The sequence below is a fragment of the Eptesicus fuscus genome, chromosome 22 (assembly GCF_027574615.1).
Source record: "Eptesicus fuscus isolate TK198812 chromosome 22, DD_ASM_mEF_20220401, whole genome shotgun sequence".
Classification (NCBI taxonomy): Eukaryota; Metazoa; Chordata; class Mammalia; order Chiroptera; family Vespertilionidae; genus Eptesicus; species Eptesicus fuscus.
The window spans coordinates 21,450,702-21,469,592 of NC_072494.1; the positions used below are offsets into that span (position 1 = coordinate 21,450,702).

Genomic DNA, 18,891 nt, shown 5'->3' on the forward strand with positions numbered 1-18,891 from the left:
TGAGGTTTGGTTGATCATTACATTACTGTTAGTCATGAATACTTTCGTCTTTTAAAATATAAATACAATGACCCTGGCCAGGTGGCTCAGTTGATTAGAGCATCATCCCAATATGCCAAGGTTGCAGGTTCAATCCCGGTCAGGGCACATATAAGAATCAACCAATCAATGCATAAATAGATGTAAAGAATACAATACTCAAGTGCATTAATAAAGGAAATATGTATAGTAGAAAGATCATCGACTTTCTCCATCTGTTGCTTAACTAAGTGTCCTTGACTAAAATACTTAAATTATCTGAGTCTCAGCCAGCTTAGCTATATAGGACTAAAGCATGCGGGGTGTATCAGTTAACTACTGCTATGACTACGCATATGAAAATAACCCGAAAACTCAGTAGCTGAAAACAAGAATCACTTATTCTCATGCATCTGTAGGTTGGCTTGGTTAGCTATGCTTCTGGATGCAGGCCTGCAAGGGGGTCATGAGGGCTTCACTCCAATGATGCTTTTCCTGGGCACAGGCTGAAAGAGCAGCACCTAAAGCTACCCGGGGAAAGCAACTCTAATGGTGAGTGCAGAGATGCAAGAGAGAGTGGAATTATGCAATGACTTTTGAGATCTTGGCCCAGAACTGGCACACTGTCACTTCTGTCCATATTCCGTTGTCCAAATCAAAGTCACATAGCCAAGTCTAATATCAATGGTGGAGGTAAATGAGCTCCCTTTATATGAGTGATACTGCAAAGTCACATGTCTAGGGACATTCTAATGCAGAGAATGAGGAGTCAATATAATACACTGTATTTGGAAGAGTGTGGTGATGATTAAAAACTATGTAAAGCATCCAGTCCCAAGCCTGGCAACACAGGCGCTCAGGAAAGAGGCACTGTGATGATAGTTATGATGATGATGGTAATGATGTACATATTCAGATGTTATATCCTAGTGTACTCTCAGTGGCTCAGAGCATACCCGCTGGATTGTGTTTAAGTTGGATTGCCATTTTAAAAAAGAAATATATTCACTAACTAGATTGCAAGCAGATAAAGTTGAACATAAAGGGCCTAGAGAATCTGGAAACTGTACTAAAGGAACTAAAAATATTTAGTCCAAAGAAGAGTGGCCCATATAAAAAGTAAATGCACCCAAATACCTGAAGGGCTATCTCATTGCAAAAGGAATAAACTTGTAGAATAATGGAAGGAACTGTCAGTCTGGGGGAATTCTCTTAGAGTTAAGTAGATAATGGCTGGCCCATGGACATTTGCTGGGGACAAGCATAGCACAGGCTGTCCGCTTGCTGAGCAAAGACAAGGACACGGGAGGTAGAGTGGTGACCAGAGTCATTTTCTACAGATGAATGGAGGAGCTGCGGGGAGTGGGTTGAGAGGTCAGAGCAGAGCTGAGGTTTCTGTACTTAGAAAAGCACAGATCTTAGCTCCCTTTTCATTTCCTTCTACTCTCTCAGATCCACTGGTCCTCCTTCCAACCTGTCTGTTTGCATTTCATGTTGATTCTACACAACTCTCAGTGCCCTCTCCAAGCCCTGGAGCCCTAACATGGTTGTGTGAGATTCCCTAAACATTGGTCTCTTCCTCTCCTTTAAGCTTGAGTCTCCTCTCCCAATCAGCCTTAATTAAACTGTTTGAAAGCTGCAGCTTGATTTTAATTAGAGCAAAATTGGGAAGATTAGAATGAAATTGGCCAATCATTGTTTACAGGCCATTGTGTGAGAATACAGCAGGCTGTTAAATTACCTCCATGCCAGGCTTCTTGAATTCTTCCAGACAGGAGGAGAGACAGGGACTGTGGTCATCATGGGAGGGCTGGCCTCAATTCTGCTCCTGTGCCCCCAGAGTTCCAGGAAGCCTTCCTGCCTATGGATTTCTCCCAGCCACAGTGGAAAACAGGGCAAAAGTATTTCCTGAGAAGTATGACGAAGGTGTACAGTGGTCTCTGAACTTGAACACAGGTCACAGACAAAGGCAGGAAAGCATTCACAGCATGGTCTGGAATCTCTCATCACACTCTACTGCTAATCAACTGAGACTGGGTCATTTTCTCAATTTCTCTGTCACTTCATTTGTTAACCTGTAAAGGTTAATAGTTGAGTAATGATATTTTCTATTCCTCCTAAGGTCCTTGTATAGATAAAATAGTTGAGCATGTGTGAAAATTGTGTACAAGTTTTTAAAAAATCTGAAAGAAAGCTTTATACCAATATTACTAGTAGAGGTTACGGTGTTTATTATAATTTCTCTTTATAGCTCAAATTAATGGTGTCCTATTCATTATAGCAGTAAAGGCTCTAATAGCCAAGTACATTACAATAATGTGATGTTGAGATAGGCATCTCCTGATGATGTAATGTGTCTAGAAATACTGCCTTCTATACAGGAGCCAAAACACCACAGATCCTTCAGCTTCTAACATGTCCAGTTAGAGAATATGAAACCATTGTAGCTGAGTCACCGAGGCAAGTAACTGGCATCCTTTATGTGTGTGTTGGCTCTGGCTATTCTTGTTCATGTCAGTTTTTCAAGACGAAGGTTGTGAGCCCAGTGAAAAGAAAAAGCTAACACCTTAGCTTGATGGGTTGGGTTCTGTGCTGGAAGCCACAGACCAAGATATGAGATATGTTAACAGAAAATGAGGAAAGAAAAACTGCTTTGTGTCTGGACCTCAGGGGCCCAATGATCACCAGGGTTTATTGAGACTACTGTATCAAACTGGCAAGTCTCAAGCTATTTGGGAAAAGGCAACTCTCCAAAAGAAAGGGGGGTTTTGAGGACAAAGATATTTGCATTTATCCAGAGCTGGCTGGAATGAGAGAAAATTTCCTATGGATACTGGTTGACAGTTAACATAGACAAAGTCAAGTCACAGGAAAAATGACAAGAAAACTAAGGCCTTGGCTTAAGGCCAATCCATCCTTTTTGCTTCAAAGTTCTTAAATATTTTATTCAATAACTCATCATGTGTCTTCCTTAATTTTTCAAGGAAAACCAATCATATTTTTTCTTACAAGATGGGTCATACCAAAATAACTATTTGGAGAATCCATAGCTCAATCCCTTTCAGCACTGCAATCCCTTTGAATACGGAAGTTTGGAGGAACATAGCCCCCCAAACAGAGGTTATTTGAAATAGGTCAGGGGAGGGGATTAGTCGCTACCACAACAGCCCATTCTTTCTACCATTATTTTCAAAGTGGTGCCTGGAGCTGGGCATCCTGTGCTCCAAGGCTGCCTTACGACCTCTGCCAAATCTTCGGATCAGATCCTATTCTGAGAAATGCTGCCTGAGTTGGCATGTGGTGATGGGTTGGCTCTGCTGAAAGCAACATTGATTCCCTCCACAGTGAACCAGCCTGGAGTCTAACTCAGGAGGAACAAATGGGCTCTTGGCACTTGGGGCACATTGATATAGGTGTCCGGCCTGAAGAGCGGGGCACAGCCGGGGAGAGGGGCAGCTGCACACTCAGGATACAGGAAATGGCCTTTCCAAATTCCCATGTCGGTGGCCTTGGAAATGGGTCTCACCGGGCTCTCACAAAGAGGGTAAGAGACGTCGATTAGAAACTGGTAACAGAGTAAGTCGGCTGTTAGGATCTCAGCACCACTGCCCACACTGTAGGCTGCAGGATTCATTACTACGACATGTCAGCCTCACTTGAGGTATAGCTTTGTTTTTGTTCCGAAATTATGGATTTTTGTTGTTGTTGTTGTTTAAATACTCTCTCCCTTAAGGCTTCCCAGGGAGGGAGGCTTCATAGGTAATGACTCTTCACTGGGGGCCAGATCAATGTTCTCAGTTTCCAAGCCCGAAAAGTGGTGCCTCAGCAGGCAGCTGCTGGAGACAGCACCTGGAACGGAAGACCCTGGCTGTGCTCTTTCTGAGTCTTTAATCGCCAGGAGCTGGGACCCTGTGGGGGACTCTCGCTGGCAGCATTCTCATTGACTTCGGGTAACATGAAGGAACACAGTGCTGAGGATGGTTGCTGCCATTACGGTCAGGAACTGTGGCTGGGAGGCAACCCTTTTCACTTACATCTTTCAAATTAGGAACACCTTGATCCATTTAGTATTGTCATGGAGACACTTCCGTTGCAAACCCAGAGCTGGCCCAGGCCCAGGCCCCAAGCCCCCAGGAGCTCCTGTTGCCTGAGGCTTGGCATGTCTGTTCGGCTTTCCTCCTGCTGGATTCTGGGAAAATCCCTAACCTCATATACAGCCAGAAGCATGGCTTTTTGACAATCTGGACCATTAGTGTTAAGCAGTTTGGGACCAGGATAACTACAATCACTTCAGAATATAGCCAGAGATCGAGATTTTGAGTTAGAGCTCAAATCTTCTGAGTGCCAGTATGTACAGCTGCTTTACTTAACACACTGAGGTTTACCCTCGAAACTGGATTACACCTTTCCTAAATTTTGTTTTGGTTGTTATTAATCATTTTATGGGTATGTCAATAAGCCTTTGTCAGAAATATGTGTTGTTCACTCTGGGCTAATCTAAAATACAATGGGAAAGCACCCAACTTCTGGTAATTATAGCAGGTTACTGAAGCCTCTTTTGGAGGGCAATGTGAACACTTTTGACAGGTCAAGTCCACATTAGAGAGCTCTGGGCACCTCTGGCTTAACCTGTGAGCCCCTGGGACTGGCCTCCGCTGTTCTAAAGGCACTTTCCAAGGGGGCTTTCCTGTGTTTGAACTGTTTACTTTCTCAGATTGTTTACTGCAAACCAAACTCAGTGGGAGAAGGTTTTAAGAAAAATGGCTGAAGTGAAATGGAGATTTATTTGGTGTCTTAATTGAAACAAAGATGAAGGCTTCATTGAAGTAGCATGTGCTAATTAATTAATATGTAGAAAATATCCTTTTCCTGAGGGAAAAAGGAAACCTGGATTCTTTTATTACTGGAAAGAACTACTAAATGAAAAATCAGAAACGAACATTTATTCTTTGAACAGCTCCGGCTGCTTTCCAGTATTGCCTCTGAGGTTTCAAGATGCGGCAAAGAACCAGATTAATAAGTTCTGTAATCATATTTTTTACCACTTTCTGACTCAAAATCCACTCACAGACATTCCCCCCATTATTTTAATTCCAGGAAGGGCTCCAAAGGGCAGGAAGAAACTTAGCGAAGTCGAAGAGAAAACCACTGGACACCCTCAGAGCCTGAATCTTCCTGCAGTTGCTAGGCCTTATGACCAATTCATCCTAGTGCATATATTCTTTTTTAAATGAAATTCACCACCACCCCTCACACACACATACACTCTTCCACTCACAAAACCACTGCCCCTTGGAGCTTCACAGGAGAGGTGCTATGGAAGGGTTGTAAAGATTTGATCATGGAGCTAGACAGCCTGTGTTTAAATTCTCACTCTTGCACCTACTAGGTATTACTTACTGGGAAATTAACTTACTTGTGCCTCAATTTCCTCATCCATAAAATGAAGGTAATTATATTTTCTCCCTTATAGTATTGTTTTAAATATTATATTGGTTGGTACTTATAAGATGCTTGGAATGCCTGGCACATTCTAAGAATTCATTAAATGTTAACCCTTATTTTTTATTTGCTCATAAAAAGCTTCCTAAGACAGTATCATCCATTTTTCTAAGTCCTTGTTATTCTGTGTTATAATTTCCTGAGCATTTACAGGAGTTGGAATTAGGTCTTTTCTCTGATTTCTCCCGTGGTACCCTGTGTATGGACTTGATTTTTTTCTAGGGCTTAATTTCTCCTCCTGCAAATGTGTGCATTGAAGCCACCTTAATCCAAAAAGGTTTTGCTTCAGTGTGTATGTTGCACTGTGTTGTAGAAACACATTAAACTCATGTTTTGTGTAGATAATTAAAAGAATGAAATGTTCTGGGCAATGAAATATTTTTGTTAGAAGATAGTAAACATTTAAAAAGAATTAGAATGCGATAAAATACATTTAACCTAATTTACACAAAGTAAAATAGTGTTATAGAAACAGCAGTCTGGTATTGACCGGGATTTAATCTTAGCTCTGCCACTTACTGGGTTACGTGTAAATTGCTTTCTTAACTCTCTGGCTCTCATTGTCTATTGTCAAAATCATCACAGTTGTTGGGGGAGGGCCCGGACACTAGCTTTTTGCTCTGATTCTAGTAACAACTGGTTATATTGCTTTAGACAAACCACTTCTCTCTCTGTTTCATGGTTTTATCCTAACATAAGGTGATTGTAATAGACCTTCCCAACCCCTATGCATGCTGGTGCTGGAGGTGCTGCAGACGGGTTACAGTTGTGTCCATAGGTTGATGCCCTCAGCCCCTGAGGCAGCTGTGCATAATCTGGGGTAGCAGAGCTAACTCCCTGTGCTGGTCTCCTCTGGGCTGAGCAGCCTTGTTCATTTTTTTTTTTTTCAAAACAAACAAACAAACCCCAGCTTTTACTTTTATTGATCTATTTTGTTGGCTTTTTAGTCTCCATGTCTTTCATTTCTATTCTGATCTTTGTTGTTTCCTTCCTTCTACTAACTTTGGGCTTAGTCTGTTCTTTTCTACTAGTTCTTTGAAGTAAGGTTGCTTTTATAAGATCTTCATTTTTTTTTTCATAATATATGCATATATTGTTAGAAACTTTCCTCTTAGGACTGCTTTTGCTGCCTCCCATAGTTTTTATATTTGTGTTTTCATTTGTCTCATTACAAATGAAATACACACACACATAATTTCCCCTTTGATCCCATTGTTTGTTTAGGAGCATATTATTTAATCTTCATGTATTTGTAAATTTTCCAGTTTTCTTATTGTAATTGATTTCTAATTTCATAGCATGTCGTCATAAAAGATCATGATGAGGTTTCAACCTTCTTAAATTTATTAAGATTTGTTTTATGGCCTAATGTATGATCTATCCTGGCGAATGTTCCATATGCACTTGAGAAGAATGTGTATTTTGCTGCTGTTGGGTGGAATGCTCTGTAGGTCTCTGTTAAGTCCATCTAGTCCAATGTTTTTTTGTTAATTTTCTGTCTTGATGATCTGTCCATTATTGAAGATGGGGTATTGCTGTCCCCTTCTATTGTTATATTGCTGCCTATTTCTCCCTTTAGATCTGTTAATATTTGATATATATATTTAGTTGCTCCTATGTTGAGTGCATACATATTTATAAAAATTATATCTTCTCAATGAATTGATATATTTATCATTATAAAATGACCTTCTTTGTCCCTTGTTACAATCGTTGGCTTTAAATCTATTTTGTCTGGTGTAAGTATAGCTTTCCCAGCTTGTGTGTGTGTGTGTGTGTGTGTGTGTGTGTGTGTGAGTGTGTGTGTGTGTGTCCATTTGCATGGACTATCTTTTTCCATTCTTTCACTTTCAGTATATATGTTGTTAAAGCTGAAGTGAGTTTCCTGTAGGCAGATTGTAATTAGGTCTTGTTTTTGTTTCATTAAAACATTAAGCTACTCTATGTCTTTTTATTGGCCATCCAGCAATTTAGAAATGAGATCAAGCAACTATTCTTCACATGGTAGTGGGATTTCGGATAAAAACACTTTTGACAAGTACCCTGTACTTTTATTAAAGTTTAGCATTTTATGTACAAAAGACATAAATAATAATATATTATTATGGACTTCCCTGCTTAAATAGAGCCCCACAGCAGGAATTCTGAAAGACTTTGTTGGAACTGTGAATTATTAGTCATCCCTTTTCTTTTGTTTCCCTGGTAATGTTTGGCCTAGGCCCCTCCTCTCTGTCTTTGTCTCTAGATTTAGATGTGGGGATTCTATAGCCTCAAATGGGGCATTTTTAAAAAATTTATTTTGAATTATTTTATTCTTTTGCAGCCCTATCATTTGTATTTCATGGGTATGGGGGAAGGTTAGACCAAGGCTTAGCACTGTCATGAGGAGAAGAGTTGGGATGGATGATAAGATTGAGAAGATGCTACATTCTGTTGTTCCCTAAGGCAGTGGAGCTGGCCCTTACTGTGTAATTTCAGAGGTATGGAAAACTCCTTCCTTACTAATGGATATGATCCTTTACATTTCATCCCAGGACAAAGATCCCCCTTGGAAATCTTGGTCCCCTTTCAAATACAAACAATTCAGTGTGGGGCAAAGCATAAAGATTAAAATTCTAGATGGCACTGGAAAGGAACTTTGCCATCTTCTAGAATAGGGCTTTCATAATGTGGGTCCCTGAGTTCCTTTTAGGATGTCCATGTTGATATTTACACCGAAGATCCCAAAACAAACATAAATAAAACCTCTGGTATCTAGTTTGAATAAAGGCAGTTCTATCAAATGACACCAGTAGTCATGTATTCTTAATCATTACACACTTGCATCTATACATACATAAATGCACATGTATGCTAGTTTTATCTAAGAATGTCCTTGAAGCAGTAAAATTATTAATTTCATTGGATTATGACCCGTGAGTATATGTCTTTTTAATCTTGTATATGATAAAATAGGAGGTGCACATAAAACATGTCTGAGGACACTGAAGAATGACGGTTGATGGTTGTCTCAGGGAAAAGAACTTTTGTGATTCAGTTGTGAGCTGAACTTGCCACTTTTTTCATGAACTAATTTTTTCTTGACAACCAACAGACAAACCATGGTTATTCAGACTTCAGTGTTGGCAGACATTTTCTCCAAAAAAAAAAAAATGCAGGAAGCCTGCCTCTTTAAGAAAAACAACTGACAGTATTTATTATCAATGATAAAATTTAAGCTTTCAAACCAAAAAAAATAGAATTTTGGAGAACTCCTATTTGTCACCATGAGCTTGACAGCATTCCAATATTTGAAGACTTTTCTGATGAGATTGGTGGAAATATTAATGAATATAATGTTTTGATATTAAATAATGAAAAGTGTCAAAATGTGGAAGATCTGAATAACTCAGTGTTCCCATATGTTCCAGATGACTAATGCATGATGTTACAAAATAAGAAGGGTAGAAAGATCTACTCAAAGAACAATGTGGAACATTGGATTTTAATGTAACAGAGGAGGAGTTCATTGATATGGGTTCAGATTGAACACTGGAACTAACCATTAAGAAACTATGTTTGTTGAGTTTAGTATGGCACCATAGAAGAACATACACAACTATCATAACAGATTGAGTGCAGAAGCAAATCTGACTATGCAGTCCTCAGCTACTCAGCTAGATAATAAAGAGATCTGCAAAATGCAGTGATGCCGCTCTTCTTACTGAATTAGTTGTTTCAGAACATGCAGTTATTGTCATAAAAATGTGTTATTTATGTGATATGTAATGTAAAATAAGTAATTATTTTTCTCAGTTTTTATTTCTAAAATGGCAATTATCAATATATGTAAGCCACATAAATATGGAGGATTCAATCAATTTGAAGAGTGTGAAGGGGTCCTGAGACCAAAACTGTTGTTCTACACCAACATCTGATTTTACAAAGAGGTAACTGAGGCCATAACAGGTGATGTTATCCACCCACATGGGGCCAACTGTGACTAGATCCTATCTCTGAAAACCACTGTTTGCATTGCTTGTTTCCCCTACTACACTACTACCATAACAACGTTCATATGAACGAGGTGGTCAGCTACTCTCCAATAAGGTTAGGAAAGTAAGTTATGATGGAGGTCAGCTGAGAAAGCCTTTCTCACAGCCCAGGGAATGAGAGGTCAGGGGAAGCCAAAGGGCCTCTTTCAGGCAGTGGGTGCACCCATCTGGAGATGTGGGCTGAGAGCAGATGAGCAGGTTCCAGGGAAGAAGAACATGACCTACTTCGGACTGCATGCCTCTTTTCCAGAATACAATGAGCTTTTCCTTATCCTCAACCTTTCCTCCAGGGAGTTTGCCCGTTGGAAAGTGAACAGCTTGGCTCTGGAAAGGAGAGACTTCTTCAGTTTGCCATTGCCTCTTGCCCCAGAGTTTATCCGGAACATCCGCCTCCTGGGAAGGAGACCCAACCTGCAACAGGTTACCGAAAACCTGATCAAAAAGTACGGCACCCATTTCCTACTTTCTGCCACCCTTGGAGGTAAGCAACACCATGATCCTGCGTGAATTGTTGCCAGGTTATTTAATATAGCTTTAAGGCCCACTGAGTATAGCTTCAATAGTCTTCTTGCATCTTTTGTTTTTCCTGGCCTATTATTGCCTGAGAATTGTCTCCTTTCTGGTGCCTTTGAGAACAGTATAGCTTCTTAATATCCAAACTCACTCCAGAACATTGCTGTTTGCTTCTCAGCATCTTCCTTGGAAGGGGGATGGGATAAAGAGGTTGGGGGACATACAGAATCCCACCAAGCCCTTGCCAGCAGGGGGTGCTCTCAGTTCCCTTTTGACTGAGCCAGTTAACTCTGAAGCTTCTCCACATCCCTATATTTGCTCTGGCTACAGTTGCCAAATCTATACGCAAAGAGGGAAATGTCTGTCGAGTCCCTGACCCCTCTTCCTCTTTATATAGATGAGTGACCAGACACACCAATTCTAATAATTCTGAGCTGGATGGAGGCTAGAGTGGGGGTGGGATGATGCAACCTTGGCTAGGACCCTGGGCAGAATCAGAAGCTCTGAAGAGGCAGAGTTCTCTCTGCCCTGGCAGAAGAAAACAGGATTTATTATAACATTTAGCTCACTGTCTGATGGACAAAAAAGAGCTCTCTGATGGGTCAGGCCAGCTGCTGCATGTGGTAGGTGTTCAGTGTTTGAGGGGAAAGGGCACCTTAAACTTCAAGGCTTCTGCCCTTTTGGAGGGATTATAAATATCCATGCCAACTTCTCATAAACAACTTAAGAGGAAGAATTTTATATCCTTAGGTAGATGCCTGAGATAGAGATCAAAAGAGGATGTTAAATGGATAAGCTGGATGACAAGAGGGAGCTTTGGGGAGACATACGGAACTAAGGAAAGGAAGGAGGGCCTCTCAGGTGTGATGTCTGTTGTCCTATGACACAGTCTGTTGAGATTTTTCTAAATATGGTAAGGGATGGGGAAGAGGCCGTCTGCAGGAGATGAGGCTCCTTCTTAGCTCCATCTATTCTGGCCAAACATTTCACGTTCTTATTGGTAGGGGAGGAGGGAGCAGAAGGCCTCATCAATGAACCCATGTTGTTTGCTATAGGAGAAGAGTCCCTGACCATTTTTGTGGACAAGCGGAAACTGAGCCGAAAGACAGAAGCAGCAGGAAGTGCCCCTACAGTTGGTGGCAGTGGGAACAGCTCAGCTGTGTCCCTGGAGACCCTGCATCAGCTGGCAGCCTCCTACTTCATCGACAGAGAGAGCACCCTGCGGCGGCTGCACCATATCCAGATAGCCACAGGGGCCATCAAGGTAACAGTCTGAGAGGCACTGGGGAGGCTAGAGTCTTAACCAACTCCATGTCTACCAGGCCTGACCGATTGAGGGGGAAGGAAGTTTTCTCACAGAAGTACAGTCAGGCCTAAACATGCTCCAGGTCTTCATTCTGCCGCAAACACTCATGTAGATCTGCTCTGAGGCTGACTTCAGCTGAGGGACTATAGAGAAAGGGAGACAAGGTCCCTGCTCCCCCAAGGTTACATTATAGTAGGGGATAGAGATGATAAACAATTAAATATCAGCAAAGTAATTTCAGATAATGATAAAATTAAAAGACGGAGTCATAAGGCAAAGATTTTCTGGGATGAGAGAACGGAGCAGATAATATTCAGCATATTGGTCACGGGAGGACACCTTTGGTCTATATGTGGAGGCTGAGATCTGAATGAAAAGAAGCCAACCCAACTATATACAGATCAGAGGGAACAGTGTTCAGGCAGAGGGAACAGTAAGTGCTGAGGCCCTGAGGCAGGAACCAGCTTGGTGCTTTGGTGGAACACAGAGAAGACTGCTGTGACTATAGTGAGGTGAACAAGAAAGGTGCTGGTACAAGATGAGGTTCAGAAGTAGGCTGGAGTCAGATTACATGGCCATGATAGAGAACTTCAAAGTACAATGGAAGACAACCAGAGAGTTTGAAGCAGAGGAGCGATATGACCATATGTGTTTGGAAAAGATCAATATTACTGTAACTTAGTAACTATAACATCCATCCCACTATCTCTACTTACATCTAGCAGAGTTCTAGGAAAGTTCATTTTGTTTTAGAGAAGAGAAGATTAGTGATAATACTTGAGAATACTGGATTTTTAAAATTCAAAATATAAAATTAGGGTGGCAAATAAGGGTCAGTCTCATCTTATACCCTGCCTTTATCCTACCCAAAATTCATAAGAAGTCCCGTTTTTAAATTTATTATTCAATATTTTGAACACCTACTATGTGTCAGTCACTCTTCTGGATACTGAGAATCCAAGAGTGAACAAAACATATTAAGTCCATGATCTCATGAAGCACAAATTCTAGTAGTAGAGACATAATTAAATAAATATGCCATGTCAAGTGGGATTATTGATATGAACAAATGAAACCAGGGAAAAGAGGATAAGGATAATGGAGACCTGGTGCTTTAGGGAATGTTATTTAAGCAGACATTTGAATGAGGTGATGGAGTAAGCCATATGGGCATCTTGAGAGATAGCATTCTAGATGGAGGGAAGAGCAAATGCAATTGCCCTAAAGTGGGAGTGTTCTTGGTGGAATACCATATGAGGTGGAGTCAAAGAGGGGTGATGTGGGAGATGGCACAAGTGGTTGTAGACACACGATCATGAGCATTACTGATTAGTGACTGTTGTAATGGTGGAGGTGAGAAATCATGGTAGCTTGCTTGGACATAGCTGGCTATAAATAAGCAGTGAGAAGTTGGAAGATTTAGAATGTGTTTTGAAGATAGAGCCTATAGGACTACTCATGAATTTGAAGAAAGAAATTCAGATTAACAGCAAGATTTTTGGCCTGAGCAACTGGATGAACAGCGATTCCATTTGCTAAAAAAGGATCACCCTGGGGGAGGTGCAGATCTGAAAGGCGTGAATCAAGAGTTTGGTTTTTAACATATTGAACTTGATATTTCTATTAGACATCCAAGTAGAGATATCTAACAGGCAGTTGGATATGAACACCAGGATTTCAAAAGAAAGATCATGATTGGATATATAAATGTGACATACAAATATATACACATGCATATATTTAAACCTAGGTATTAAAACCTAGGGGAAAGAATGAGATGCGATCACTCCAGGAGTGAATATAACTGATAAAGTGGCCCTGAGGCTGATCTCTGAAGCACATCAATATTCAGAAATGGGAAAGAGGCAGAGGATCTGACAAAGGAGGGTGAGACAAAGCAGAAAGAACCAGTCAGATCATAAAGCCATAGGAAGAAAGCGTGTCACAGAAGCAGCAGGCAACTGTGCTAAATGCTGTTGAGCAGTGAGATTGAGAATTGCTATAAAGGCAAACAGAAAAATGGACGCTAGGTAGAGAGTGATATGGGATCAAGGGAGGTTGTGTTTTTGTTTTTCAGATGAGAGATATTCTGGAATGTTGGTATGTTGATTGAAATGAGTCAGTAGAGAGGGAGAAAGTGATGATGGAAAAAGAGATAAGATGATTGCAAAAGCGATTGAGTAGATGAGAGAAGTTGATATTCCATGCATGGATGGATGGGTAGGTCTCACATAGGAGCATGAACACTCACTCCATCCTTTGTGGGCAATACAGAGTACTCAAGGACAAATGCAGTGGGATGGCAGAAAGGGGGCGGTAGGGAGGGATGCAGCAGTTCTGGCCTGATTGATTTCATTTCCTCCATGAAACAAGAAACAAAGTTCTTGGCTAAAAGGAAAAGGAATTGTTGAGAAAAAAAAGCATGAAATGGTCTTTTCAGAGAGTGGGAATTAGGTATGTCAGTTGATGAGATAAATGTAGTGGGTTGTTGGGCAGCACTGGATGCCCATTTGAGACTCATGGTAATAGTTATAACATGAAACCTTTCAGCAGAGTTTTGTGTTTTATCAGCTACATTCAGCACTTCATATTTAGCCAGGCATAGAATAGATGAAGAGTTGGATTTAACCAAGGTGTGTGTGTGTGTGTGCACACGTGCATGTGCAAGATGAAAAAAATATGAAAGGGACCTGAGTATAAAAAGGAGTGGGTATAGTGAGGGACCAAGGGATGTGAAAGCATTAAGAAGTGACAGGAAGTGAAAAAGTGGTCAGGTCAAAAACTTGGAACTCTAAGTAGGGTTCTTCTACATTTATGTTTAAATTATTGTTGACATTAGGTAATTTGATGACTTGTTAGAGGAAAAAGACTAGAGGAAGCACAAATGTGTGATGCTTAATATTGAAGTTATAGAGGGAGTGAAGATACTAAAAATTCAGGTTCTGGGGTATGGCCATGGGTGTGGGTAGCTAAGATGGGGTTGGAAGACAAGATGAAGAGGTGAGGTGAGGAGGCCAGGGAACTGAGAGGTCAGGGGATTAAAGAAGGGTCATCGTCATGGGTGCTGAAGTCAATAGGAAGGATACAGATGTGATTATGGTAAGAATGATGGTGGTAAGCAAGCTTAATGATGAAAATCCTCAATGAGTGAAAGTGAATAACAGGGAAAATAGACTGCAACAAGGGGGAGTAGTGGGTGACAGAGTCCTGATGGTCCTAGCTTCCAAGCAGCCAGAGGTCATTTAGAGAGGAAAGAGAAGCAGGTTCAGGATATCATAATGGCAGACTCATCTGATTTCCACATCCAGGAGAGTGAGGTATGGGAAAGCAGACAGCCACTACTAGAGAAGACTTCCCAGTTGTGTATTCGGGATCTGCTGGACTGTGGCTAGTGCAAAAGGTGAGGAGGACTCTTGAGAAGAGGTTGAGGCTATAGGGGATCTTGCTGAGGACTGATGATTTCTAAGGGCACGATGGAAGGGGTTAGATTAGGAATGGACAGTGTCTGGACTGAGTCTGAGAGAAGAGGATGACTGAAGTTGGCAGGGATGTCAGGTACATTTGGGAGGCTAATGTCTCAGGCAGCTTAAAATGATGAAAGAAAACTATCAGTAGCATGGAGTGGGTTTTACTAGGAACATAGAACTGTATAGAAGCCTCTCTCCCTTTTTAGTCCTAGGCTGTGTCCAAGTTAGAGAAGAATTGGTCTTATCCAGAAATTAAAAATAGACCAGGATCAACAACTCAAAGATCCCATTAATGTTCCTTCTTATCCTTTGACTTGACCAACTTTTCACTTTTAAAACCCCTTCATAGCATCATTCCCACTTTCTTGACATATATTCCTTCATTCATCATCCATAATTGCCCCCTTACACATATTCATTTGCCCTTTGCCTCCTGTTCATGTCCATTGTCATTCTATTCATTCAGGATCTCATCAACTCTTATCTGATCTTCTTTGCATTATCCTTTTAACTAGTCTTCCTGACTTTATTCTCAGCTGTTCTTCCTGATTCACCCTCTATACTTCTTACAGGAATGAAAATCATCAAATAATATCATCCCCTTGCTTAAATTCCTTCATGGAACAGAGCCCAAACCACTGTACCCCAGCCAGGGTTGCATTGTAAGTCAATGGAAAAAACACAGGCTGGAGCCCAAGAGTCTGCCAGGCCTTGAACAAGTTACAAAACTTCTCTGAACCTCAGTTTGCTCATCCTAAAATTGTTGAACAATTAGAATAACTTCTACCTTGAAGGATTTCTGTGAAGATCAAATAAGAAAATCTATAGAAAGCACGAGCAATAGCACAACTGGAGGTTGAAAAGGGATAATTCCTCTTCTTCTTAACAAAACTATAAGTCCATTGAAGTGCTATCCCCACTGTCTTTTTAGTTTCATCTCCAAACCATCCTTTTACATTCTTCTGGACCCCTGTTCTCCCCCAGCCATTCACTTACCGTTTATACCGTGAAACCAATCCTATCTAATTACCAGTCTTTATTCAAATATACCATGTTCTATATCTCCTCCCCTGGTATCTGCTATTTGGTTTGTTTACAAAGCTTGTCCCCTGGTATCTGCTATTTGGTTTGTTTACAAAGCTTGTCTGTTCACCTGAGTGGCTCTTCCTCACCCTTCTTTGATCAGCTCAAAAAGGTAACTCGTTTATGAGGCCTTTCCTGACTCAAAAGGTAGATAAATGCCCCTCTTCAGTGTTTTAAGCACATGCCTCTTCTATGGTGCTTATCAGTTGAACTACAATTGCTAGCTAACATCTGAGATTATAAGGTCCTTGTGGAAGGGACTGGATCTTACTCATCTCTGGTTCCCAGTAAGAGTACAGAGCTGGCCACATTTTAGGTATTGAGTAATGGTCTCTGGTGGAACACTTTTAAGTCAGGACAAAAATGGGCAGGTCAACCCTTTAAGGTGAGCAGAACCAGGGGAAGGGATGCCAACACCTCCCTTTGCTCCTTAGTTTAGCAGTAACCTTGGAGAGGTCACGTAGGTCTCTAGACATCACTAAGTTATGTAAAGATGAGGACTTGGAGGAGGGAAGATGGGAGAAAAACACTGTATGATCTGTTTTCTCATGGTTCTCTGAATTACATTCCATGGGAGAATCCATTGTGCTCCTCAACAGAAAAACTTCAGGCCAGTCAGCCCAGTGGAAGCTGAATAATCATCTCACATTTTATGTGTGAATGGAGATGTTCCAAAAACAGGCTTCCAAGGATGGTGGTCTCGTTTGATTATCCAACATGTTCCTCTGAGAGCAAGGTGGACCCTGATCAGCACACACCTCTATTATTGGGCGTGGCACGTTATACTACAGCTGTTTACATGCGCATCTCTGTCTCCCACACCCATCATGACAAAATGGCTTACAGTGGTGGGACTGCGGAGTGCATACAGTTCTGGGTCCCTTCACAGTATCTGGCGTAGTGAGGCATGCAATCAAATGCTCGACATGTGACAGTGGGCTGCATGTTTTAGTGAGAAACAAACTTACTCAAGTGAGAAGATTTGGGATTAGGTTTCAGCTTAGAAGCTTCCTATCTCTATGACCTTGAAGAGTCACTGAGCTCCCTAACATGGAGTTGCCAATGATTTGACTTACTCATACCCAGGCTTATATTCAGTTGCTATAGCTACATAGTTACTAAAATATTAAAACACTTCCATCCTGGCTGATAAACGATCTTCACCACAATCCCCTGTGTGCCACCCTAACCATCTCACCCTCCAGATGCCCACCCCCGCCCCCGTAGTAACCAAAGGGCTAATGCACCTCAGGAGGCTTCCAGAACCCTACTTTGGCATACTCTATCCTTCCTGCCACAAATATTGTGAATGTTGCCCCTGATTCTTAGCTGGAGTGACACCAAATGATATAGTTCTCATGAAAACACTTTATAAACTATAAAGGGCTGACTACATATCCATCCTGCCCATAAGTGTTGGGACGGGATCAGAGGCATGAAGAAGGGGAGGGGGCCTGTTCCTCAGTTGCAACTCACTCTCATTTTAATGGAAGGCTGAGGAAGAACTTGGCGGGGGGGCAGGGGGGGAGTAGCTTGAGATGCTCCAGAGCCCACACCAAGTTCAGGAGGATCTCGAGATGGCAAAAGGAAGTGGTTCTCACAAAGCATCCTAGGAGGGCTTTGTTCAAATTGTTCACGGCAGCAGCCTTCGATTCAGTTTGCAGATCTTTTTGGCACAGTTGGCATCGGCCTTGCTCTCCCAAGCAGCCCCACTGCTCACAATTAGAAGCCCATTTTACTCGCTCTCAGCTCGGCAGGTGTCCCATCAGGTAGGACAAGAGCAGCCGGAAGTGAAGGGCAAGGGGAGGAGAGTAGGCAGTTAGAATGAGGGCTCGCTTGGTCTGGTAAATATGGAAAGCTGGATGTGCTAATGAACCAGAGATCCATCAGGGCGTCTGATGGCAGGCTGGTCTCTGTCAACAGACCAATTAGCACACAATTATTTCCCCTTTCTGAAAGCTTATCTGAGACACTCTTTGAACGTGTGCGCCTGAGTGAACTGCACTTTCCATTACCTCTGTATAACCTGCTGGAGCTGCCTGCCTCTTCTACAGATAGAGGCACAGGGCTCTCTGGACCAACCCTGCAGAGACTCTGGGACTCCATCACTGGGGGAAGGGGTGGGACCATACTGCTTATCAAGTCCATGCTCAGGCACTGTCTGCAAGAGCACCCTCTCCAATGCCCTCTCTCCTCCTCACTTGTCTAGGGAGGACAGAAGTGACTCAGAGCAGAATAGCAGTGAGAAGAGCAGTGACTTTGGGATCTAGTAAAATCATAGTGAGCCTTCCTCCCTCTTGGAGATCAGGCCTAGATCATTCCCTCTAACAGGAAATAAGCTTGAAGATCATGGTCATTGTCACTTCCTCATTCCTATCCTTGTGCCACAATTAATAAAGTGAAGCTACTCACACTTGCTCAATAAATTACCTAGCTGATTGTCCTCTATGGAAATTTCCTTTGGTAATAGCAAAATAAATGTCAGAAAGACCATCCGAGGCAGCCCACAATGCTAATAGGATGGTGGGAAGGCAGGTGGATGGGTGGTAGGGAGGAAGACTTACTGGTGGGACTAAGGACAGGAAGGTGGCTGTTCCAGGTTTTCCTCCTTGGGAGTCATCCTGTTCCTATATAAAGTGTGTAGTTTCCTCTCTGCCTAGACCTGATGCTGGTGAGTGGACCAGCTCAGCGGTGGGTAAATGGCAAATCCAGTGCAGAACTATGTGACCATGTGGTGCCAGCTTGCCTGGTGTTGGGAACCAGTAGGTCTTCCAAATACCATGCCCACCATCCCACCCAGCCCTTCAACCCAAGCCATTCCACTAGGGGCAGGCTTCTCCAGAACAGGTGAGCTAGTCCTTAGCCATGACTCTTCTTACAGAGATTTTCATACCATATAGATAAAGAAGATTTCACTTGATATAAGGCAATGCTCAGCCTTCTACTTCAGTCTGGCAACTCACCACTC

General features: G+C 41.9%; 1 protein-coding gene across 1 annotated transcript in view; it reads left to right on the forward strand.

The window, feature by feature from the left end:
• The window catches only part of BRINP2 (BMP/retinoic acid inducible neural specific 2), a 42,507-nt gene that overhangs the window by 13,437 nt on the left and 10,179 nt on the right, over window positions 1–18,891 (forward strand). Inside the window, exons 2-3 of the mRNA XM_028152061.2 lie at window positions 9,845–10,035; window positions 11,123–11,331. Of these exons, the coding sequence (XP_028007862.2) occupies window positions 9,845–10,035; window positions 11,123–11,331 (400 nt within the window). The remainder of the gene's footprint in view (window positions 1–9,844; window positions 10,036–11,122; window positions 11,332–18,891) is intronic.